At 42.2% G+C, this 25,786-nt stretch overlaps 1 protein-coding gene and 1 long non-coding RNA gene across 2 annotated transcripts in view; both read right to left on the reverse strand.

The window, feature by feature from the left end:
- MORN3 (MORN repeat containing 3) overlaps positions 1 to 25,671 on the reverse strand; it is a 72,176-nt gene extending 46,505 nt beyond the window's left edge. The window contains exons 1-4 of the mRNA XM_073626690.1: positions 25,368 to 25,671; positions 16,701 to 16,856; positions 11,634 to 11,791; positions 3,930 to 4,089 (exon numbers count right to left, since the gene is read on the reverse strand). Coding sequence (XP_073482791.1) covers positions 3,930 to 4,089; positions 11,634 to 11,791; positions 16,701 to 16,856; positions 25,368 to 25,449 — 556 coding nt within the window. The 5' untranslated portion in view covers positions 25,450 to 25,671. The remainder of the gene's footprint in view (positions 1 to 3,929; positions 4,090 to 11,633; positions 11,792 to 16,700; positions 16,857 to 25,367) is intronic.
- LOC141127461 (uncharacterized) lies at positions 6,740 to 7,282 on the reverse strand. The gene is made up of 2 exons (XR_012241560.1): positions 7,144 to 7,282; positions 6,740 to 7,059 (listed from the first exon to the last, which is right to left on the reverse strand). It is a non-coding gene; the product is annotated as an uncharacterized lncRNA (long non-coding RNA).
- Positions 25,672 to 25,786: the final 115 nt, after the last annotated feature.

Below are 25,786 nucleotides of genomic sequence, written 5' to 3' on the forward strand. Positions count from 1 at the left end.
CCATGGAAGACAACAGTGGTAGATGATCGCAGGATCCTCTCTATGGTAAAGAAAAACCCATTCACAACATCCAGACAAGCGAAGGACACTCTCCAGGAAGTGAGCAAATCATTGTCAAAGTCTACAATCAAGAGAAGACTTCATGAGAGCAAATACAGATGGTTCACCACAAGCAACCTATTCATAAGCCTGAAGAATAGAAAAGCCAGATTAGACTTTGCCAAAAAACATCTAAAAAAGCTAGACCAGTTCTGGAAAAGCATTCTTTGGACAGATGAAACCAAGATTAATCTGTACCAGAACGACGGGAAATAAAAAAAAAAAAAAAAAAAGTGTGGAGAAGGCTTGGAACAGCTTATGATCCAAAGCACATGGTAGAGGCAGTGTGATGGCATGGGCATGCATGGCTTCCAGTGGCACTGGGTCATTGGTGCTTACTGATAATGTGACAGAAGCAGCCGGATGAATTCTGCAGTGTTTAGAGATATAATGTCAGTCCAGATTCAGCCAAATGCAGCAAAGTTGATTGGACGGCTCTTCACCGTACAGATGGATGGACAATGATCCAAAACACACTGCAAAAGCAACTCAGGAGCTTTAGAAGGAAAATAAGTGGCATATTCTGCAATGGCTGAGTCAATCACCTGATCTCAACCCAACTGAGAATGCATATCACTTGCTGAAGGCAAAACTAAAGGCAGAAAGACCCACAAAGAAAGATCAACTGAAGACAGCTGTAGTTAGAGCTTGGCAAAGTATCAGAAAGGAGGAAACACAGTCTTTGGTAATGTCCATGGGTTCCAGACTTCAGGCAGTCATTGCCAGTAAAGCATTCTTAACAAAACATTAAAAATGAACATTTTATTTATGATATTTGTCCAATTACATTTGAGCCCCTGAAAATGGGGGGGGGGGGGGTTATAAAAATGGTTGCAGTTCCTAAAATTTGTACTTGATATTTATGTTCAACCCCTTGAATAAAAGCCGATGTCCAAACATATATGGACCTAACTCTATATGGATCATCATCCGTTGTGGCCAAAAATGGTTGAATAGCGAGAATGCTATTTAGAGTTATGTCTATGAGCACCTTTGTGGTTCCCAACTCTACATTTTTTTGTCTTTCAGTATGATTGAATATCACGTGTTGTCTATATTGTAATTGATATTTTAGCACTTTTTCATTAGAATGCAGAATGAACAGTCCAATGCATGGGGTAAATATTCCCATAGACTTGCAACTAGTAACAGTGTCCTGAGCCTGTCATTCTTATGTCTGAAGCACCCATAGACAGAGCCTGGCTGAAGCTTATTGGGTTAAAGTGCTTAGATTAGGAAACCATGTCTATTTGTGAAGGTTTCCCCCATTAACCTGTCTGCATAGGACTACACAAACTATGAATCCATTCAACCATTCATGTTCAGGGCTGTCCTAAACATACAGCGGGTATAGAAAAGAATCACCCCCCTAAAATTATCACATTTTGCTGCCTGAAAAGAAGACAGACACAGTTTTATCCAGCTGTATTTTGCTACTGCAACTTATAACTTATAAGTGAAAGATATAACACCAACATGTCAGCAAAAAATAAAATAAAAATAAAAATTAGAATCACCAAGTTGGAAAAAGGATCACCCCCCTTTATGTCAGTATATTGTTGGACCACATTTTGTTTAAATTAGATTTTTTAGTCTGAAACATCCCCGTAACAGGATATTACCACCTCCTTGCTTTATTGTAGTAATGGTGTTATTTGGATGATGAGCTGTATTGGACTCCACCAGACAGATTGTTTGGTGTTGAGGCAAAATATTTCAATTTTAGTCTCATCTGACCACCTTAAACACAACATGAAAATTCTGAGGCCGCGTGGAAAAAAGGTGTTATGGTCAGATGAGACTGATATTTTATTATTTGGCCTCAACAACAAACAATATGTCTGGTGAAAATCCAATACAGCTTGGCATGAAGGTGGTAATATACTTTGATAAGGGTGTTTCCCTGCAGCAGGGACTGGAGCACTTGTCAGGATAGAAGGAAAAATGGATCGGGCAAAATACCATCAAATTCTTGAGGATAATCTGCTGCCCTCTGCCAGAAAGTTGTCAGCGGGAAAAAGATTTACCTTCCAACATGACTCTGACCCAAAGTACACAGCAAAAATGACCACATAGTGGTTGAAGGAGAAAAAGGTGAATGTCCTTGCATGGCTTAGTCAGAGCCCAGACTTAAACCCCCATTGAAAATCTGTGGAATGACTGCAGTTCACAAACGGTCAACATCAAATTTAACAGAACTTGAGCAGCTCTGCAAAGAAGAGTGAGCAAATATTACAAAGTCTAGATGTGCAAAGTTAGTAAATACATATCCCAACAGACTAAAGTCTGTAATTAAAGCAAAAGGGGGGGGGGGGGGTCAACAAAATACTGACATGGGGGGGTGATTTTTTCCAACTCAGTGATTCTGTTTTTGAATATTTTTTATTTTTTTCCAACATGTTGGGGTTATATCTTTCACTTGGATGTTATACGTTGCACTGAGTAAATACAGCTGGATTAAACGAAAACTGTACCTGTCTTAATTTCAGGCTGTAAAGCAACAAAATGTGATTATTTTAAAAGGGTGGGGGGGATGATTCTTTTCTATACCCCTAAGGGCACTCAGATCCAACAACCCTCTAGTGATTATGGCCAGTTTAAGTCAAATTAAACCCACATTACAGTAATAACTGAGAAATAAAAGGCTACTAAATGTCAGCAAAAAATATTTAGACTTTAGCACTTGTTTATGTGTGACCAAGTCTTTTCCATTTCACCTCTAGTTTCTTCAGGTTTACAGATAGCAGATGGCCATTTCAATGTTTGAAACATGAAAGAGCATTTATACTAAAACTATAAAAAAAAAAAAAAAAAAAAACTCATGCCGCGTACACACGAGCGGACTTTTCGACCGGACTGGTCCAACGGACTGAATCCGGTGGACAATCTGACCGTGTGTGGGCTCCATCGGACCTGCAGCGGACTTTTTCGGTCGAAAATCTGATGGACTTTAGATTTGGAACATGTTTCAAATTTGTCCGACGGACTCGAGTCCGGTCAAAAAATCCGCTTGTCTGTATGCTAGCCAACGCTAGGGCAGCTATTGGCTACCGGCTATCAACTTCCTTATTTTAGTCCGGTGTACGTCATCACGTACGAATCCATCAAACTTTGGTGTGATCGTTTGTAGGCAAGTCCGTTCGTTAGAAAGTCAGTCGAAAGTCCATCGGAAAGACTGTCGGACCTTTGTTGCCGAAAAGTCCGCCCGTGTGTACAGGGCAGTAAGTTCTCAAGCATTTCTAATAACATTTCCCCATAGAAGTATTGAAGCATGGCTACACAGAATGCATACTACAGAGTTCTTTGCTGCAGAGACAATGTACTTTAAAGTGATTGTAAAGGATCGTTTTTTATTTATTTTTTTTTAAATAACAAACATATCATACCTCCAGTGTGCAGCTCGTTTTGCACAGAGTGGCCCCAAACATCTTCTTCTGGGGTCCCCCGGGGGCTCTCGCGGCTCCTCCCCGCATCAGATAGCCCCCTAAGAGAAGCTCTCTCCCAAGGGGGTTACCTTGCGGTATATATTTTTTTGTTCAAAATTGTCGGTCTTTTTTGTTTATAGCGCAAAAAATAAATAATAAAATAAAAGAAAGCTCTATTTGTGAGAAAATATTACATAAATTTTAGCTGGGTACAGCGTGGCATGACAGTGCAACTGTAAATTAAAGTAACGCAGTTCTGTATAGCAAAAAATTGCCTGGTCATGAAGGGGGGTAATTCTTCCAGGGGGTCAAGTGGTTAACCTTCAAAATAGTTCAAAGTGGTTTGGTGAGAGGTACATTGCATAAATACACAACAAATCCTGTAATTATACACATAGTACACACCTAATCGTAACATTCCCTGCCCACAGTGCTTATCTTCCAGCCATTCTCCTTCATATAGATCTCCATTGGCAAAGTGCATTCTACCCCAGCCACTTCTTTGTCCAGCCTTCCAGTCTCCTTCATAATACTCTGTGTCTGTGTAGAAATAAGTTCCGTAGCCCTATAAAGCAATCACAATGTAATTAATATGATGTCATGTATGTTGCTTGCATTGGCTACGCGCTTACACTTCCTATGCAGCACCTTGCACATGTTCAATTTCTCTTATATGCCATGTTGCAATGCAAAATTCCTGTCTGTCATAATCCATATTTACAAAACAATAATAAAAAACACCATAAGGGAAATTCAATTTAAATTATTTACACAACTTTTGATTTTTCACAAAAGTAAAAGAAAAAAGTGATAATTGTTAATTGTTAGGTTTTTATCATTTTTTTAGTCTCAGAAGCAGGAAAAATCTAACAGAGGTTCTAACCCTTCTTCTCTATAGTTTTACCCAGAGATACAGTTTACTATATGACAAAATGATTCCCAGAGCAATATGGGCTAGCTAAAAAGACAGCCCAGCTATAGCTCACTAAAACCTCAGATGCAGCCATTCAGTAAGGGATGCATTACTCCTCTGTGTGTTAAGTTTAGTTTGAGCTATAGAAACAACAAGCTTTTTACAAAAGGGCAGTTATGTGTATTTGCTCTACTGCAGGCTCTAATGGGGGTTACAAAATATTAACCACTTCAAGCCCAAGCCAATTCTGGTACTCCTCTCCTACATGTAAAAATCATTTTTTTGTTAGAAAAATTACTCAGAACCCCCAAACATTATATATGTTTATTTTAGCAGAGAACCTAGGGAATAAAAGGGCGGTCGTTGAAACTTTTTATGTCACACGGTATTTGCGCAGCAATTTTTTAAACGCGTTTTTTTTTTTTTTTTTTTCTTTTTTAAATGTTTCATGAATTAAAGAAAACAAAACACTTAAGCTAGCCCAAATGTTTTGTATACTGTGAGAGATGATGTTACCCTGAGTAAATAGATACCCAACATGTCACGCTTTAAAATTGCGCATACTCGTGGGATGGTGCCAAATTTTGGTACTTAAAAATCTCCACAGGCGACGCTTTAAAATTTGACAGGTTTCATATTTAGAGTTACAGAGGAGCTCTTGAGCTGGAATTATTACTCTCGCTCTAACGTTCATGGTGATACCTCACATGTGTGGTTTGAACTCTGTTTGCATATACGGGCGCTTCTGCGTGCGAGTACATGGGAACGAGGGGGGGGGGGGGCTTTAAATTTTAGTTTTTTCTATTTTGTATATATTTTACACTTTCCCTTTAGGGTTTTTAATCAACCACAAATGGTGAACTGTAAAAAGTTTTCTCTTTCTTGTATACTCCAAAGGTGCCTTCATACCATAGACTGCATGTGGCAGTGCGTGCATGGTCCAAATTGCAGACAATAGTTTTTTTTTAGGCTCCGTTCACAATGGTGCAATTTCAGATGTGACTTGAGTTGCACAAAAATCGCATGAGAATGGAAATCACATTGTTTTCAATGGTGCCCATTCGTATCAATGCAACTCAGCTGGAAAAGGTTTCTGTACTACTTTGGTGCGATTCCACTGCAATTTTGGCCCCAAAGAATATGTAAACCCCATCCAAGTTGCACCATATAATTGCATTGAAATTCGGATCAAACTCTGATTGCAGCAGTGTGAACCTAGACCAGGGGTAGGCAACCCCCGGCACAAGTGCCACAAGCAGCACGCAAAGCCTCTTTTGTCAGCACATGACTCCCTCCCCATCAGCAGAGCAGTGTCAGTGAGACACGGGGGGGTGGGGGTGAGTTACAGTGGTGGGACAGATGAGAAGGGGGGTGCAGTGATCTGAGGTGTGAAGGTGCAGGAATTGGGGCTGACCTGAGGACTGGAGGTGCAGGAATTGGGGCTGACCTGAGGACTGGAGGTGCAGGAATTGGGGCTGACCTGAGGACTGGAGGTGCAGGAATTGGGGCTGACCTGAGGACTGGAGGTGCAGGAATTGGGGCTGACCTGAGGACTGGAGGTGCAGGAATTGGGGCTTATCCGAGGCCTGGTGGTGCAGGAATTGGGGGAAAATTTATATTGGGGGAAACTAGCATATTTGCGCCAAAGGAGAGAAAAGTAGCGCACTGCAGGCAAACATCAGTGACAAGGTAGAAAAAGCCATCCCAGATGATCAATTCTTCACCAAGTAGGCTCAGTCCATAGGTAACTGGGGAAATATGGAATACTGTATGTAATTATTATGAAGTACTGTATCAAGCCAGCAGATTAAGCTTTAGGCTCATGTTCACATATTTAATCTGGATTTACAGCCTCTTGAAAACAAAACCAACCATTTGTTGTGACACTCCATAGATCAAACTACAGTTTACACCTTCAATTGTTTGACTCATCAGCAGTGACTTATCCCTCTTTGGGCAGCAAATTCTGAAGTTTCAGGAGGGGAGGGAAGGCGATCTGATGTGATGGCAATTAATTCTCCATCTTTCACTCATTTCTTTCTGCTATAATGGGCACATACAGGTCCTCACTTTTTGCTATCAATTACTCTGTCCAAAAAAGTTCTCCTTTCAGCACTACTTGAAACTTGTTGAAAGCCTGCTGAAGCCTGCTAGCAGCTTGCTTAAAGTAAAACTGGGAAGGTTGGGACTTTAAGTGAGGCCATGGACATAGTGGAGGTGATTTGGATAAAAGTACATATTTATTGATTATAATGAGATGCATAAAACAAATCAAAAACAAAAACCACATATAGGAAAGACATTGTAAATACTTATGAAATAATATTTATTATAAACACATATGTATGTGCATATGTAATCCGGACAGCAAGGGTACATCAAATATATAACAACTTGGCGCCACATAGTGGTCTAAATTGATGGATTATACATTCAAAAATTTCATATATGTACATGTGACATTATAGCAGCAATTGGAGGGAATAAAATATAAAGAACACAGTAAAACCATGATTGGAAGGTGAGAGGTGTTCTGCGTTGATGGTATACAATAAACATATGTCTGCATCCCAGATTGGCTGAGGCGTTTCGTGTAAAAAACACTCATCAGGGGCGGATTCTCTAGAAAATATAATGAAATATGATTAATCTAGTTGTAACTGATCATGACAGGGAAAGGCGGGTGAGCCCACCCTGAGTACTTACATAGTCAGTTAAATGAAGTATAGCGGGTGTGGAGCCAGGGCCAACAGGGGTGTCTGTCCCAGGAGCCCCGCCTAGACACAAGGACTCAGGTTGCTGGTGTTCATGGTAAGACAAGGTGCTACGCCAGTGGTAACTACCTAAGATAAAGGGATGCATAAATCAGTGTATCAAAATATGCCAATAAAATGAAAAAAAAAAAAAAAAAAAGAAGTATAAAAATAATATGTCTGTTGGTAATGTTGAAAATCAGAAGTCTGTGTAGATAGAAAAAAAATGGAGATATAATCACATCCAAAACATAGTAAAGTCTGGTGTGGAAATTAGTAAAATAGAAAAACTCAGCAGGGACAATTCCCTTTTTTCCCCATTTTATTGGCATATTTTGATACACTGATTTATGCATCCCTTTATCTTAGGTAGTTACCACTGGCGTAGCACCTTGTCTTACCATGAACACCAGCAACCTGAGTCCTTGTGTCCAGGCGGGGCTCTGTGTATGCGCCCCGCTAGCACGCAGCCCCAAAATACCTCAGCTCCCGGGACAGACACCCCTGTTGGCCCTGGCTCCACACCCGCTATACTTCATTTCACTGACTATGTAAGTACTCAGGGTGGGCTCACCCGCCTTTCCCTGTCATGATCAGTTACAACTAGATTAATCATATTTCATTATATTTTCTAGAGCATCCGCCCCTGATGAGTGTTTTTTTTTTACACGAAACGCATCAGCATATCTGGGATGCAGACATATGTTTATTGTATACCATTAATGCAGAACACCTCTCACCTTCCAATCATGGTTTTACTGTGTTCTTTATATTTTATTCCCTCCACAAGTGCTGCTATAATGTCACATGTACATATATGAAATTTTTGAATGTATAATCCATCAGTTGAGACCACTATGTGGCGCCAAGTTGTTATATATTTGATGTACCCTTGATGTCCGTATTACATATGCACATACATATGTGTTTGTAAATACTTATGAAATGATGATATTTATTATAATGTCTTTCCTATATGTGGTTTTTGTTTTGCTTTATACATCTCATTATGATCAATAAATATGTACTTTCATCCAAATCACCTCCACTATATCCATGGCCTCACTTAAAGTCCCAACCTTCCCAGTTTTACTTTCGAATTAGGGATGGAGGCACACCACATATGTGCTTTTACTCAAAGTCCCAAAATCCCCTCTCCTTTTGCAGCTTGTTTAAAGTGACAATCAACACTCCCATTAGGAGCTGTGTTTAACATTTACAAACTGGTGCTTTAAAAACTTCAACAGAGTTTGCTGAAAGCTCTGCAAATGCTTTTTATAGCTTGCTGTGCACACTGCTCTTACACAAGCTGAAACCCCTGTGAAACAGACCATATATTACAGTCAATCCTGTACCCAGCATTTTACAAGTACAGTTACAGAGGGAGGGGATATTTTGTGAGCAGCATTCAGCCAGCATGGAAAGGCTTATCGTCTTTAAACCAAAATGAGGCTTGGTGGCCAGGTGTACGTGGTCAGGTGTATTACCTTTAATATTAAAAGGAGTCGTAAAGGCAGAAGGTTTTTTTTTTTTTTATCTTAAAGTGGTTGTTAACCCACTTATATAAAAACATCACATCAGTACTGTAAGGCCCCTTTCACACATGTGGACCGTATGTCCGTATTTCATCCATCCGTTTTCGGATGAAATACGGACATACATGCATCCCTATGGGATAGCGGGTGTCAGCGGATGTATAGCCGCAAACACCCGATGTCGTCCGGCTCCACTCTCGTCCGATTCTGCGGACGGAAGAAAATCCTATTTTTCTATCCGTCTGCAGAGCGGATTGGACGAACACGGACAGACGGTCCCGTGTTCCTCCGATCCCCCATAGGAGAGAGCGGAGATCTGACAGGGCGGTCCCTGCACAGTGTGCGGGTCCCGCCCTGTCATCTGCCTGCTCAGCTGGGGAAAACGGAGCGATCCCCGCTGAGCAGCGGATAAACACGGGGCGGATCAACACGGATCCGTCCCGTGTGAAAGGGGCCTAATATACAGTGCCTTGCAAAAGTATTCACCCCCTTGGCTTTTTACCTATTTTGTTACATTACAGCCTTTAGTTCATTTTTTTAAAATCTGAATTATATGTGATGGATCAGAACACAATAGTCTAAGTTGGTGAAGTAAAATTAGAAAAATATTTACATAAAACTATTTTGCAGAAATAAAAAACTGATAATTGGCATGTGCGTATGTATTCACCCCCTTTGTTATGAAGCCCATAAAAAGCTCTGGTGCAACCAATTACCTTCATAAGTCACATAATTAGTGAAATGATGTCCACCTGTGTGCAATCTAAGTGTCACATGATCTGTCCTTACATATACACACCTTTTTGAAAGGCCCCAGAGGCTGCAACACCTAAGCAAGAGGCACCACTAACCAAACACTGCCATGAAGACCAAGGAACTCTCCAAACAAGTAAGAGACAATATTGTTGAGAAGTACAAGTCAGGGTTAGGTTATAAAAAAAATATCCAAATCTTTGATTATCCCTAGGAGCACCATCAAATCTTTCATAACCAAATGGAAAGAACATGGCACAACAGCAAACCTTCCAAGAGACGGCCGCACACCAAAACTCACGGACTGGGCAAGGAGGGCATTAATCAGAGAGAGGCAGCACAGAGACCTAAGGTAATCCTGGAGGAGCTGCAGAGTTCCACAGCAGAGACTGGAGTATCTGTACATAGGACGACAATAAGCCGGACACTCCATAGAGTTGGGCTTTATGGCAGAGTGGCCAGAAGAAAGCCATTACTTTCAGCAAAAAACAAAATGGCACATTTTGAGTTTGCGGAAAGCCATGTGGGAGACTCCCAAAATGTATGGAGGAAGGTGCTCTGGTCTGAGCAGACCAAAATTGAACTTTTTGGCCATCAAAATGTTGCTGTGTAACATGCTTTAACCACTTGCCGACCAGCCGCCGCAGTTATACTGCAGCAGAATGGCACGGGCAGGCAAATCGCCGTCATGTTACGTTGCTCCTTAAGGCGACCACTAGGGGCACATGCGCGCGCCCGCAGCTCGTCCCCGGTGGTCTCGATGACCGCCTGGCTCCCGCGATCGCCGTAACACGGTGAGAACTGGGATCTGTGTGTAAACACACAGATCCCGGTTCTCTGAGGGGAGAAGTGACAGATCGTCTGTTCATACAAAGTATGAACAGCGATCTGTCATCTCCCCTAGTCAGTCTCCTCCCCCTTCAGTTAGAACACACACTAGGGAACACAATTAACCCCTTGATCGCCCCCTAGTGTTAACCCCTTTCCTGCCAGTGACCTTTTTACAGTAACCAATGCATTTTTATAGCATTGATCGCTGTGTTAATGCCAATGGTCCCAAAAAATGTGCCAAAATTGTCTGCGTCGCAGTCCCGATAAAAAACGCAGATCGCCGCCATTACTAGTAAAATAAATAAATAAAATAAATAAATAAAAATGCTATAAATCTAGCCCCTATAACATTTGTGCAAACCAATCAATATACGCTTATTGTGATTTTTATTACCAAACATATGTAGAAGACTACATATCGGCCTAAAAACTTAGAAAAAAATAGCTTTAAAAGAAAAAAAAAAAAAAATGGGGATATTTATTATAGCAAAAAGTACAATATATTGTGTTTTTTTTTTCAAAATAGTCTCTTTTTTTTTTTTTTTTGTTTATAGCGCAAAAAATAAAAACCGCAGAGATGATCAAATACCACCAAAAGAAAGCTCTATTTGTGGGAAAATAAAAAATTTAAAAAAAAGACGTCAATTTTGTTTGGGTACAATGTCGCACAACCGCGCAATTGTCAGTTAAAGTGTCGCAGTGCCAAATTGCAAAAAGTGCTCTGGTCAGGAAAGGGGTAAAATCTTCCAGGGCTGAAGTGGTTAAAGGAACAGAATCTGTGGGGGTAACAAACGCTTTAATGCATTCTATGCATTAAGATACAAAAACCTTCTGTGTGTAGCAGCCTCCCCAACACCCCCTAATTACATACCTGAGCCCCATCTCTCTCCAGCTATGTCCACATGTGTCTTAGCCGTCCGGGACACTCCTCCTGATTGGCTGAGACACAGCAGTGGAGCCACTGGCTCCCACTGCTGTCAAAGTCAGTTAGCCAATCAGGGGAGAGAGGGGATGGGGCCGGGTCGGGGCTCCGTGTCTGAATGGACACACGGAGCTTTGACTCGGCTTGGGTGCCCCCCATAGGAAGCTGCTGACTGTGGGGGCACTTAATAGAAGGGAGGGGCCAGGAGCAGCAAAGAGGGACCCGAGAAGAGGAGATTCCAGGCTGCTCTGTGCAAAACCAACTGCACAGAGGAGGTAAGTATAACATGTTTGTTGTTTTTTTTTAAACTAGACTTTACAATCACTTTAATTTAATAATATCACCACAATAGTAATAATGGCCTACCTATCATCATTTCATCTATACAAACCTAAAACGTACATGTTGTTTGTTGTTCTTCCAGCATCCTGAATAAACCTTTATATATTCGCCCGTGATTGGGTCCTGGACACTGTATGTTCCGAAACCACTTCTCTTTCCATATTGCCAGTCACCTTCAAATATGGATTTTTCACTTTTGCATATGTAAGTACCTTTACCTGAAATATTACAAGAAACAGAAAATTAGAACTCAAAGGTTTTTGAATGTCATGACTAAGAAGGCAGTTTTCATTTCAGACATGCAATTAGGTTAAAAGACCATAGAAAGACCACAGAACAGAAAATGTGAAAAGCTGTAAATAGTGTTTGTGAATGCTAGAGTGCCCACAATTGTGCAGAAATTGAGAGATTTGACATTTGTGTAGTTAGCACGCAAAGCGCATCCTGCCATGATCACCACAGGTAATATATGACTGGGCGAACAGCCTCAAATAGCTGTGGTCACTGGCAGCCTGTCATTGCTGTTTTACCCAGCAGTAAGAATCAGTAGATTCCCGGCGCCGGAATTTACAGTGTTGCACCTGTGCAAATGCAGCCTTACTGGGATTGATTTACTAAAACTGGAGAGTGCACAATCTAGTGCAGCTCTGCATAGAAACCAATCAACTTCCTTTTTTTTTTTTTTGTCGAAGCTTAATTGAACAAACTGAAGTCAGAAGCTGATTGGCTACCATGCAGAGCTGCACCAGATTTTGCACTCTCCAGTTTTAGTAAATCAACCCCAGTGTTTCACTTCCATCTAATGTTTCATGTCATGTTGGATGTGTGTCCTGGATTGATTGGCAGTGATGGGAAGTGATAGGATGAGCGCACACGAGCGGCCGCTCTGAAGGACGTCCTATGATGTCCACTCAGAACAATGAAAGCCCCACCCCGCCTATAGCAGATTGACAGCCGGGTGGGGATTTCATTGTGGTCTGGTTAAAGCAGCAATAAACCCAAAATTGTAATATATTGCAGCTTGCCAATCATCAGATGTGGAGGCTGCATTAGTTGTCTTTTTCCTTAGGCTTTATCCCCTCTGTTTTCACCTGGTGATCTGGCCAGTAACACACCTACTGTATTAGAGTGCCTACACTCCGGATGTAGGAGCACAGGGGCACCTTTGGACAGCAGCATTGTCAATCTAGGTGGGGGGTGTGTTGGATGGACTAGCAGATTTAGATACACTTATAAACTGAAGCCAAACTCCAGCTAATATGTCATAAGCAGCTACAGCGACAGTTTTTTTTCTTTTGAGATAAAGATTTTACATGATTAAATAGAAAGTTGACTATAAGAACCCCTGTCAGCGATACATGGTTTGCCTCGACACTAACTGCTACATTTGCAGAATAGCTTGTTCTACTGAAAAACAGACTTACTGGCTGAATCACTGGATGAAATTAAAGGAAAGAAAAGCTAAAAAAGAAAAACTAATACAGCCACCATATCTTAGAGTTGTAAGGCTGCAACATAATAAAATGTATGCTTTTGGGTTTAATACCAATTTAATCCCAAAAGGAAACCAAGCGAGTATAGAACTTGGTTCTGTTTGGATTAGTGGCCATGTTGGGGATTAAAAGTCCCTCTTTGGATGGCTTTAGCTCATTCTTAAACCCAAATTATTGAGTTCCTGTGGGGGGAGGTACAGCCAGTACTGAGTCTCTTTCTAAGATGACTGTTCTTTTACTATTAGGAATGAACAATCATTTATTCATAATAGTAAAAGACCACTCACCTCTGCGGCTCTGTGTGGTCTATCTGCCAGTACTTGCACACATACATACACAGCCCCTGTGATGGATCACATAGTCCTGCAGCATTGTGTGATCTTTCAGCTTTAATGAACAATCAGCAGTCGGGACTAGTGCCCTGTACAACTCAGCCCCACAATGTCTGTTCATTCATAAAAGCAAAAGATTACTCATCTATCAGCTGGGCTTGTGTATATGTACAAGCAGCTGCTGATAGACAATGCACCACAAACTGTGTGATTATTTGTGAATTGGAGCACTGATCTCCAGAGCGGCCCCTGCTGCCAGAGACCAAAACTATCACTCACAAATCCATCTCCTTCCTAGCAGCGTTGGAGAAACTGTCTGACCACGCTGCTTAGCAACGACATGACAGATTCAAACGGAACCAATTCTACATGCACTTGGTCCATGAAAGGTTATATAAAAGTTTTAAAACTTTAAGAAGTCTAGTGAGACTCTTTCATTAAATGCTGCACTTTTGTTTGAAAGATAATGATTTTTAGTTTTTTTGGTAGAGTTATACTTTTAAGGGTCATTCTAGCCAAATCCAATATTTCAGTGTTTGGTAGATGACAGAGTAAAAAAAAAAAAAAAAACTGTCAGGTGGTTTATCTCTTGGGGATGCTATAGGTGAGCTTATTGCTCAATAATCCCCCCCCCCCCCCAACTACTGTTTTAATTAATGTTATACTATAGAGAATGTAACAAGTGGAGCTTGTACACACAAAGTTGAGCATGAACACCAAAAACTCCTAGATGGAGAGGAACATTTGCAAAATGATGGCAGGGAGATCTCACTTTTGAAGTATTCAAAACATATAACAGGACAGGAGCTGACATAACACCCAAGGTTCCACCTGTAACTAATATAACAATTTTGTGTGGATTGACCCTTTAAATACAGAGGTTAGCATATTAGACCCTAAAAGAATCTCTCATTTTAAATGGAAAAGTTCTCTCTTGCTAAATGCAGATCTCTGGTCACAAATAAATGAATTGTCCAATTAAAAAGATAAAATAACAGAACCAGCTTCCCTGATATATTCACATTCAATTCAAAGATTGCCCCTGCAGTACTTTTGTCTGCTGCTAGATGTCTCCAATCTGATGGTCAGCATCATTTAACCCACTGGACCCACCCCAGCCAGTTACTGGAGAGTGAAAGGCGAAGCAGTGATGAGCTCATCTCTCTGCCACTCTGCTATCTCTTCCTATCATCATACCTCTGGTCAGCACATGGCTCTTTGTGCTGCTTCTTCCTCTAACCCTCCAGCCCTACTGTACAGGGAACTGCAAGAGGCTGATATCAAATTAACCACTTCAGCCCCGGAAGATTTTCCCCCCTAAAGCATTTGTTGATCCAAAAAAAAAAAAAAAAAAAGGATTCCCTGGTACCTTAAAAGGAGATTAAACAGCACAGTGCTTGTGCTGTGTAATCTGGCCCCCTCTAAACTATAAAAAAAAAACCTCCCTGAAACTGGTATTCCTGTATCCCTTCTCTGCGCTGACCACGAAAATTAGGGCTGCTCCGCCCTGACCACCGTTGTCTGATTGCGTCCCTCCTTCATCATACGCTGCTATCCTCTCTGCTCTCCTCTCTCCCCCCTCACTCCCTCTTTCCTACTACATGTCAGCTAATGTCTGTGTCCCCGTCTCTTGCCCACCCCCCCACCCCCCCGCGACGCTTCTAGTAAAATTTTAAATGTTTTATGCTCACTGCAAGCAACTCTTTCATATCCTGGCAGAGCACACTGCATTAGTCTTTTAGAAAAAAAAGAGCACTGTCTTCAGGCCGGTCACGTGACTCTCGGCCGGTTTCCATGGCTACTGCAGGAGAGGCTGAGCGGCCATGTGATCTCCCCGGCTGACGTCAGTGGGAGATCACAGCCCCTCCTGCAGTATTCATCCATCGGAGCTGTACAACGGCCTAGCGCTAAATAGGTACTTACAGCGCTTGTTTTTCTAAAAGACTAATGCAATGTACTCTGCCAGGCTCTAATAGAGGGCTTGGCAGTGTTTGAGTTATATGGGTTAACAAACCCTTTAATGAGCAGGCCATTTTTTGCGATACGGCACTGCGTCACTTTAACTGACAATTGTGCGGTCGTCAACAAAATTGACGTCCTTTTTTTCCCACAAATAGAGCTTTCTTTTTGTGGTATTTCAATGCAATGCTTGAAGGTAAAAAACCTTAAGCCTTTACAACCAGTTTAAGGTAAAAAATGTCCCATTGGTTATGGTTCTCTTAAACATTATCGCTCATAAGCATTGGTAACATAGGGGTATAAAGGAAACTGACATGGTGTAGTACTGTAAAACCACAATTAAAAGATAAAAAAAGTTTCCACTCCATGCAGGTGATGGGTTCTATACTTTAGGGATTAGGCCCCTGGGATCAAAGAATCATCAGCAAGTCCTCGGCCCTGCTTCCCTCGTGGGTGGTTGTGTACTTCCTGATAGTGGGCGATGACGTCACAAGCTCCGCCCCGACACGTTTTGTCATCAACCACGTGTCTATATCAAGGGTATCACTGTGCTTAATTGGCCAGCAAACTTGCCTGACCTAAACCCCATAGAGAATCTGTGGGGTATTGTCAATAGGAAGATGAGACACCGGACCCAACAATGCAGACGAGCTGAAGGCCACTATAAAAAGAAACCTAGGCTTCCAAAACACCTCCGCAGTGCCACAGGCTGATCGCCTCCATGCCACGCCACACTGATGCAGTAATTTGTGTAAAAGGAGCCCCGACCAAGTATTGAGTGAATACTATACTGTACATGGACATACTTTTCTGTAAGCCAACATTTCTGTATTAAAAATCCCTTTTTTTATTGGTCCAATTGGTATTGGTAATATTTTAATTTTCTGAGATACTGAATTTTGGGTTTTCCCATGTAAGCCATGATCATCAAAAGGGGAAATGCTTGAAATATATCACTCTGTGTGTAACACATCTATATAAAATATGAGTTTCACTTTTTGAATTTAATTACTGAAGTAAATTAGCTTTTTGATGATATTTACATTTTTTGAGATGCACCTGTATATTGTAGCTGCAGATGCTGTGGTGCAACAACTTGAATGACTTAAGTGCTCTGCTGTGGACATAAGGGATGAATTGCTCCACAGTGCCTGTAGCTACATAGGTCAGTGCAGGCTCGTTTTAGAAGACATTTACTGAGTGTAAGGAATATGTAAAAACTTTGATGTTCATGGCCTGGCCACAGGTTCACATACAACATCTTTACCATGATTTGTGGTATTGAGTAAACAGGTTTGTTATTTTGGAGTTTCAATCAAACCTTGTATTTTTAAATATCTTACCATGTTTTAAGTTGTTCAGCCATTCTCCTGTGTACTGATCCCCGTTTACACAGTACACGCTATGTCTCAAGCCAGATTTCTGTGCTTTTCTGTCCCATTCCCTCCAAGGAGGTTCTGTGTCTCTAGGATGTTTTGTAAGAGGCATGTCATTAGCACCTGTAATACATGCATACATACATTACATGGTGTACTTTTACACAATGTATCATTTTTATTTGTATCACATCATAGTGCTGTTTGCATAGGCAGTACATGCACATACCTTGTTAAAGCAAAACTAAACCCATCAATTTAAAAAGGAGTTGTAAAGTCTCAAGGTTTTTCACCTTAATGCATTCTATGCATTAAGGTGAAAAACCACCTGTGCTGCAGCAGCCCCCCAGTTCCCCCTTTACTTACCTGAACCCTGACTTTTCTAGGGCCAAGCACAAGCCCAGAAGCTCCAGCCACTGTCCCGAGTTCTCATCGGATAGATTGATAGCAGCAGGAGCCATGCATTGGCTCCTGCTGCTGTCAATCAAATCCAGTGACACAGAAACCGGGGGGGGGGGGGGGGTGCGAGTCCTGCTGTGTCAATCGACGCAGCAGCAGGACTCGCTAATGTGCCCCCACAGGTGCCCCCAGAGAAATCGGCTCTACGTGGGGGCATTCACCGAAGAGGAGGAGCGCAGCCAGGGGACCCCAGAAAAGGAGGATCGGTGCCGCTTTGTGCAAAACCCTTGCACAGAGCAGGTAAGTATGAAAAGTTTGTTAATTTTTTTTTTTAAATGACAATCACTTTAAGTTTCAAAAACAGTTACATTCCTGGCACAGGCCAGGAATGTAACTGTCACATTTGCTTGTGCTTTCAACCAAACTGTCAAACCACCAAATGTCTGGTGTCATAGCTGACCACATGTGCAGCATCTTGGCAGCATCATGGCAACTGAAGATCAAACAGAGGCCAAGATGGCAGCTTCCTTGGCTGAAAATGATAGGAGGGTTTACTTCCACTACAGAACACATCAGGAGAGTTTCTAGGCCCTACTTTTTAGTGCTTACAATCTAATAGCAAACCCTTCAACATGATCATCTTCATAAGGTAGCCTACTCTGAATGTCTTTAAATTATTTCTTGCAAAGAGTTCATACGCCTGTCAAGTGTTTTAAGCCTCGTTCACATCATACATGCAGAAAAACTGATTAAAAAAAGTGCAGATTTTACTTGGAGACACAAGTTTACATCAGCGTTTCAGATAGTTTTAGGCCTCATGCACATGAGACGCTGGTGCAAACTCTGCTGAACACAGGTTTTTAAAAGCTGAAACTGGCGTTTAGAAACGCCCATTTTGCCGAGTTTGCATGCCGCGTTTAGCCGCGTTTGCGTCTAGAAGCATCTGCAGAGAATGACATTTTGCGACCCAAATTTGGGGCCCCGTATCTTTGGTGTGCTAACACAGTGGAACTATCACTACAACATATCCAAATTTGGGGTTCCTAGCACTAAGTGGCCCCGAGATATGGGGCCCCAAAATGTCAAGCACTTCTGCAGCAGAGAATGACATTTTGTGACCCGACTTTGGGGCCCCATATCTTGGTGCCACTTTGTGCTAGGAACCCCAAATTTGGACATTTTATAGTGTTAGTTAGGGCTGAAACAACTAATCGATTAATCGGCAACTAATCGATTATGAAATTAATCGATTACTATTTTCATAATCGATTAATCGGCCAGTAACATAATGGGGTTAAAAAAAAAAAAAACTTAAGATGAGCCCTTTATAGTACAAAAAGAGCAAATAATCGCTACTGTAAATATTACTTTCACAGTTCTACACTAAAAAAAAAATTAACCCCTTACAGTAGTGATTATCTGCTTTTTTTGTACTATAAAGGGCTAATTTTAGTTTTTTTTCACCCCATTATGTTACTAAACGTCTTAGACCTGGTTCACATCTATGTGTTTTTTGGTGCTTTTTGCAGAACGCACTACAGTTCATTCACGTGGTTTCCTATGGGACACGTTCACGCCAAACGGTGCTTTTTTGGTTCAATATACTTCAATAGAGAAGCTGCAGAAAAGCATGTCATTTTTGCAGCAATTTGTGTTTTTTTAATCTTCCCAACAACAAATTGGCCAAACAAATACAAAAACGCAAATCACAGCAAAATCACTTGCACAAAAATCAAAACGCACAGCAAAAAGCACTGCAGAAACAGATGAAAAGCAAACTGCACAGGTGTGTACTGAGCCTTATGCTGGCCACATGGATCAATTTTCAGATGAGAATATTCAGACGAAAAATCTTTGTACATTCACTGAATGAAAGAACGAACGTTCTTAAAATGACATTTTTTTTGAAGGAAGACATTGTTTTTGTTTTTAATAAAAAAATGTGATCACTAAGTGATGACATTTACCAGATTCACCCTTTAATAGTATATACAGTATATCTCCTCTAATAGTATATACAGTATATCTCTTCTGTCTGTTATGCTCAGAGTGGATTCGATATTTTGCTCCCTAACCATATAGTTGGTTATTTATATTTATCACTGCATAGAGATATTTAAGAATAAATTACCTTTTTTAAAAAAACTTACACATTAACTAAATTATACACCACACTTTTTTTTACGGTTATTAACCGAATAATCGATTAATCGAAACAATAATCGTCCAACTAATCGATTATGAAAATAATCGTTAGTTGCAGCCCTAGTGTTAGTCCAACTGTGTTAGCACATCAAATTTGGGGTTCCTAGCACTAAGTGACCCTAAGATATGGGGCCCCAAATTCGGGTCGCAAAATGTCAAGCACTTTTCTGCAGCAGACAATGACATTTTGTGGCCCGACTTTGGGGCCCCATATCTCGGGGCCACTTGGTGCTAGGAACCCCAAATTTGGATATGTTATAGTGTTAGTCCAACTGTGTTGGCACACCACATTTGGGGTTCCTAGCACTAAGTGTCAAGCACTTTTCTGCAGCAGAGAATGACATTTTGTGACCCGATTTTGGGGCCCCATATCTTGGGGCCACTTGGTGCAAGGAACCCCAAATTTGGATATGTTGTAGTGTAGTTTCACTGTGTTTGCATACCAAATTTGGGGTTCCTAGCACCAAGTGGCCCCGAGATATGGGGCCCCAAAATCAGGTTGTAAAAAACACTTATAAACGCAAACGCGGCTAAATGCGGTACCGGCGTTTAGCGTCTGAAACGTGGAAAACTTGCGTCTGAACCCATTTTTTTGCTTCTGGAAAAACGAGGTTAAACGCAACTGCCTAAAAACGAGACTGTGTACATGGACACATAAGATAACATTGAATGGGTTCAGGGGCAGTTGAAAAAAGTGTCCAACTGCCTCTGAACACGAGTTTAACAGCGTCTCGTGTGCATGAGGCCTAATACACGCTGCAGATTTCTGTGCAGAAAAAAATCTGCATGTGATACCAGTGTTGTGGTGTGAACAGGGCACATAGAGAACAATTGTTTTCTTTGTACCCTTGCAGAACACGTGCAGAGAAAAACTCACTGTGGTGTGAACAGCCTAAGGGCTCTTTCACACGGGGCGGATCAGTGATGATCTGCCCCGTGAACACCCGCTTGCTCAGCGGGGATCGCTCCACCGATCCCCGCTGAGCAGGAAAATGACAGGTCCGTCGCTGCACACTGTGCAGCGACGGACCTGTCAGAGCGCCGCTCTCCCCTATGGGGGATCAGATGATGACGGACCGTAGAGTCCGTTGTCACCCGATCCGATCACGGATGGAAAAGTAGGGTTTTCCTCCATTACACTTTTCGGATCGGAGCGGGTCGGCTGTCAGCGGACATGTCACCGCTGACATCCGACGCTCCATAGGGATACATGTATGTCCGTTTTTCATCCGAAAACGGAAGGATGAAAAACGGACATACGGATCCCCCATGTGAAAGAGCCCTTAAAGTATATGTGAACACAATCCCTAACTTCTCATAAAAAGTTTAACATGTTAATGTCATTTTAAAAGTAAATTTTCATTTTTTTAAGTCCGCAGGCACTTCCTTTTATAAGGTAACAAGCTGTCCATGACTCCCAGTTGTGCTCCTGTGTTGTCACCTTTTTGTACAGGATTCCAAAGGAGACTACAAGTACACCTTTAACCCCTTAGTACTGGCTGTACACTTATACACTCACCGGCCACTTTATTAAGTACACCTATTCAATTGTTTGGTAACATAAATTGCTAATCAGCCAATCACATGGCAGCAACTCAATGCATTTAGGTATCTAGATGTGGTGAAGACAACTTGCTGAAGTTCAAACCAAGCATCAGAATGGGGTAGAAAGGGGATTTAAGTGACTTTGAATGTGGCATGGTTATTGATGCCAGGTGGGCTGGTCTGCAGCATTTTAAAAACTGCTGATCTACTGAGATTTTGACCCACAACCATCTCTATTGTTTACAGAGAATGGTCCAAAAAAGGAAAATATCCAGTGAGTGGCAGTTGTGCGGACAAAAATACCTTGTTGAGGTCAGAAGAGAATGGGCAGACTGGTTTGAGATGATAGAAAGGCAACAGTAACTCAAATAACCACTCGTTACAACCTAGGTATGCAGAATACCATCTCTGAACGCACAACACATTGAACCTTGAAGCAGATGGGCTACAGCAGCAGAAGACCACAGTGGGTGCCACTCCTGTCAGCTAAGAACAGGAAACTGAGGCTACAATTCGCACAGGCTCACCAAAATTGGACAATTGAAGTTTGGAAAAACGTTCCCTGGTCTGATGAGTCTTGATTTCAGCTGTGATCAGATGGTAGGGTCAGAATTTGGCGTAAACAACATGAAAGCATGGATCCATCCTGCCTTGTATCAATGGTTCAGGCTGGTGGTGTAATGGTGTGGGGGATATTTTCTGGCCCCTCAGTACCAGTTGAGCATTGTTTAAACGCCACGTCCTACCTGAGTATTGTTGCTGACCATGTCCATCCCTTTATGACTACAGTGTACACATCTTCTGATGGCTTCTTCCAGCAGGATAATACACCATGTCACAAAGCTCAAATCATAATTTTCCCACTCTACAAGACTCTGGTCCTGCCGCATCTTGAGTATGCCGTCCAGTTCAGTCCTCAAGAAGGATGTGCTGGAACTGGAGAGAGTCCAGAGAAGGGCAACAAAGCTAATAAAGGGACTAGAGGATCTCCGCTATGGGGAAAGACTACAAGCATTGAACTTATTCTCTCTGGACAAGAGATGCTTGAGAGAGGATATGATAGCGATGCACAAATACCGTACTGATGACCCTAGCATAGGGAAAAAACTTTAGTGAAAAGAAGTTTTAAACAACACATGGCCATTCACTGAAATTGGGAGAGAAGCAGTTTAACCTTAACCGTTTGCCGACCAGCCGTCGTCATTATACTGCAGCAGGTTGGCACGGCTGCGCGAATCACCGTAGGTGTATGTTGGCTGCTTTAAGAGCAATAAGGGGTACAGCGCAATTCCGGAGCTGACGCACGTGGCCAGCCACCCGCGATCGCTCCTCAGAGAGCCAGAACAGGGGATCTGTCAATGTAAACAGACAGATCCCCATTCTGACAGGGGAGTAGAGAGATCTGCTGTTCCTAGTGATCAGGAACAGCGATCTCTCTCCTCCTCCTGTCAGTACACTGCCCCCACAGTTAGACACACCTCCCTAGAGAACATATAACCACTTGATCGCCCCCTGTTAACACCTTCCCTGTCAGTGACATTTAGAAGGTAATAAGTGGCTATTTTTAGCACTGATCGCTGTATAAATGTCACTGGTCCCAAAAAAGGTGCCAAAAGTGTCCGATCTGTCCGCCGGAATGTCGCAATCCCGCTAAAAAAATAAAAAATAATATTGCAGATCGCCGTCATTACTAGTAATAGATAAATACATATTCCATAAATCTATCCCCTATTTTGTAGACGCAATAACTTTTGCGCAAACCAATCAATATATGCTTATTGCGATTATTTTTTACCAAATATATGTAGAAGAATACATATTGGCCCAAACTGTTGAAGAAATTTTTTTTAATTCATTTTTTTTATATTTATTATAGCAAAAAGAAAAAAATTTTTTTTTTTTTCCAAAATTATCAGTTTTTTTGTTTATATCACAAAAAATAAAAACCCCAGAAGTGAGCAAATGCCGCCAAAAGAAAGCTCTATTTGTGGGAAGAAAAGGACAAAAATTTTGTTTGGGTACAATGTTGCACAACCGCACAACTGTCAGTTAAAGCAAGTTGATGCAGAGCCATATCGCAAAAAATGGCCTGATCATTAAGGGGGCAAATACTTCCGGTCCTCAAGTGGTTAAAGGGGTTGTAAAGGTTTTTTTTTTTTTTTTTAAACAAACATGTTATACTTACCTCCACTGTGCAGGGGTTTTGCACAGAGTGGTCCTGATCCTCCTCTTCTAGGGTTCCCCCGCGGCGCTCCTGGCTCCTCCTCTTCTCGGGTGCCCCCTCGGAGATCCACTCTCCCTGGGGGGCACTAGTGTGGGCGTGGGGGAACTTTAGAAGGAGGAGGATCGGGACCACTCTGCGGGCGCGGGGGAACCCTAGAAGAGGAGGATCAGGACCCCCCGCGTCACTGGATTTGATTGACAGCAGCGGGAGCCAATGGCTCCTGCTGCTATCAATCTATCCAATGAGGATCCGAGACAGCGGCTGGAGATGCTGTGCTCATCCCCTTTGCTGGTACAATCCGGTTCAGGTAAGTAAAAGGGGGGCTCCGGAGCGAATGCTGCACTACAGAAGGTTTTTTACCTTAATGCATACAATGCATTTCCTTACAACTCCTTTAAACTGCGTAGAGGGTTCTTTACTCTCAGAGCAGTAAGGATGTGGAATTCTCTTCAACAAGCAGTGGTATCAGCAGGGAGCAGATAGTTTTAAAAATGATTAGATGGGCACGTACTATTGACATAAGCACACTCACACACACACACACTACAGGTAGGCAGTATAGTCAGTGTTTATCTGGCGCTCCAGATGGAGTAAATCTTAGGGGTATAGTCTGTGGCTGTATTAGCTGGATGGTGATGTATCCATAGAAAGGGGTATTAAGGGTTAAAAAGGAAGGCACCCATCCTTCAGAATGTGTCCAGAACTCTGCAAGACTTGTAAGGAAAAAAACAGGGAGGGGGAGGCACCGACCTGAGTGTAGTATTAAAATGATGACTATAATAGGAGAAGATTAAAAACACTTACAAGATGATAGAAGATGCATGCTTGTCAAAGTAAAGTGCAGTCCTGGCATTCCACATGGCTCTGTGGGTCCCACTGCTGTTCCAGATAGCTGGAAAGGATTGAGCAGCTGGCTGGAATGGATCACAGTGTTTCTCCAGGAGCAAAGGAACCAAGCAGCTCCACACAGACCAGCATGGACCATGGAACAGGAAGTGATGTCACCGGCATCTGATTGGACCTAGGCAGGGCTGGAATCTTGTCAATCAGGGCTGCAGTGATGAAAGGTTACGTGCTCAGAGCTTTTTTGTTGTTTCTTCCCATATATACTTTGTTGGTTGTGTTAGCTGCTTTTTGTTTCTTTTGTGAGCAGCGCAGAATTATTTTGCACATATACGTGCTCAGAGCTGACTGCTCCTTCTATTGGCAACTACAGCGGTGGGACCCACAGAGCCATGTGGAATGCCAGGACTGCACTTTACTTTGACAAGCATGCATCTTCAATCACCTTGTAAGTGTTTTTAATCTTCTCCTATTAAAGTCATCATTTTAATACTACACTCAGGTCGGTGCCTCCCCCTCCCTGTTTTTTCCTTACACACTACAGGTTGAACGGAATAGACTGGTGTCTTTTTACAGCCTTACCAACTATGTAACTAATCATCTCACCACTAGTTTCTTGAACAATGAGTTCACTGTACTCCAACGGCCTCCACAGTCACCAGATCTCAATCCAATAGAGCACCTTTGGGATGTGGTGGAATGGGAGATTCACATCATGGATGTGCAGCTGACAAATCTGCAGCAACTCTGTGATGCTATCACGTCAGTATGGACCAAAACCTCTGAGGAATGTTTCCAACACCTTGTTGAATCTATGTCACGAAGAATTAGGGAAGTTCTGAAGGTAAAAAGGGGGGGGTCAAACCCGATACTAGCAAGGTGTACCTAATAAAGTGGCCGGTGTATGTGTCGATGGTTTTTTACACTGTGTACATATTGTATATGCAATCAGGCTGGCATTGCTGTTCTGTGCCGGGGTGTGATCACTTGGCTATCCCAGCACTGTGACTGACAGCTTCTGGTCACAGTTTATGATTGGAATCTGGTGGGATGATCTCCCGATCATGTAAATCGCAGTAACGGCCAATCGTTGACCCCCCCTTATCTACGCCCCTTCTGAGCTCAATCCTTCTGACTTCACTTTCTGCATGCTTGTACCTGGTCAGCAGTGTCACACTGAGCCCACAGATAATCAGGCAGCTGCTATCAGCAAAAGGTAGTACCCTCCACCCTCTGCCGATATCGTTTACCCCAAAAATAACATGAGATCGCTGTTTCAGTTATCAATGGGAGTGATTGGAAGAGCCCCTAGTGTACCTCTAGTATGGGCTGTGATCAGATCCCATCATGGACAATGTTTATTCACACACAAACACACAGTAATCCCCCATCACACATGGAGCCATAGACCCCCCTACCTTCTCCAATGTGTAGACTTCTTCTACCAGGAGACAAACAAGAACGCGCCTGGAACAGCAACAACACAACTCCGGCAACCATGGCAACGGGACGCTAAGGCCGCTCAGCTAGGCCGGAAACCCGGCACACCCGATGACCTGCTACAAATCCTACTTTTCCACCGCAGCCCTATAACGTTTCAAGTGAACGATTCTACTCTGGCTGACTTCATCGGTGACACAACATCCCCAGCCGGTATTCTCTGCCTGGGAAAGAACTGCTTCGTCTTGGCGACATGCTTTCCTAATGACACTTCACACAGTATGCCACTAGGTGGCGCCATCACAAAACAATAGAGCATGCTGCTGTCCTGTGGTTCTGGAAATAAATAAAGCTTTATACATTTTGTACTTGTAATACCACCACAGTCATTTTGATA

The sequence above is a fragment of the Aquarana catesbeiana genome, linkage group LG01, assembly GCF_042186555.1.
Source record: "Aquarana catesbeiana isolate 2022-GZ linkage group LG01, ASM4218655v1, whole genome shotgun sequence".
In the NCBI taxonomy this organism is placed as follows: domain Eukaryota; kingdom Metazoa; phylum Chordata; class Amphibia; order Anura; family Ranidae; genus Aquarana; species Aquarana catesbeiana.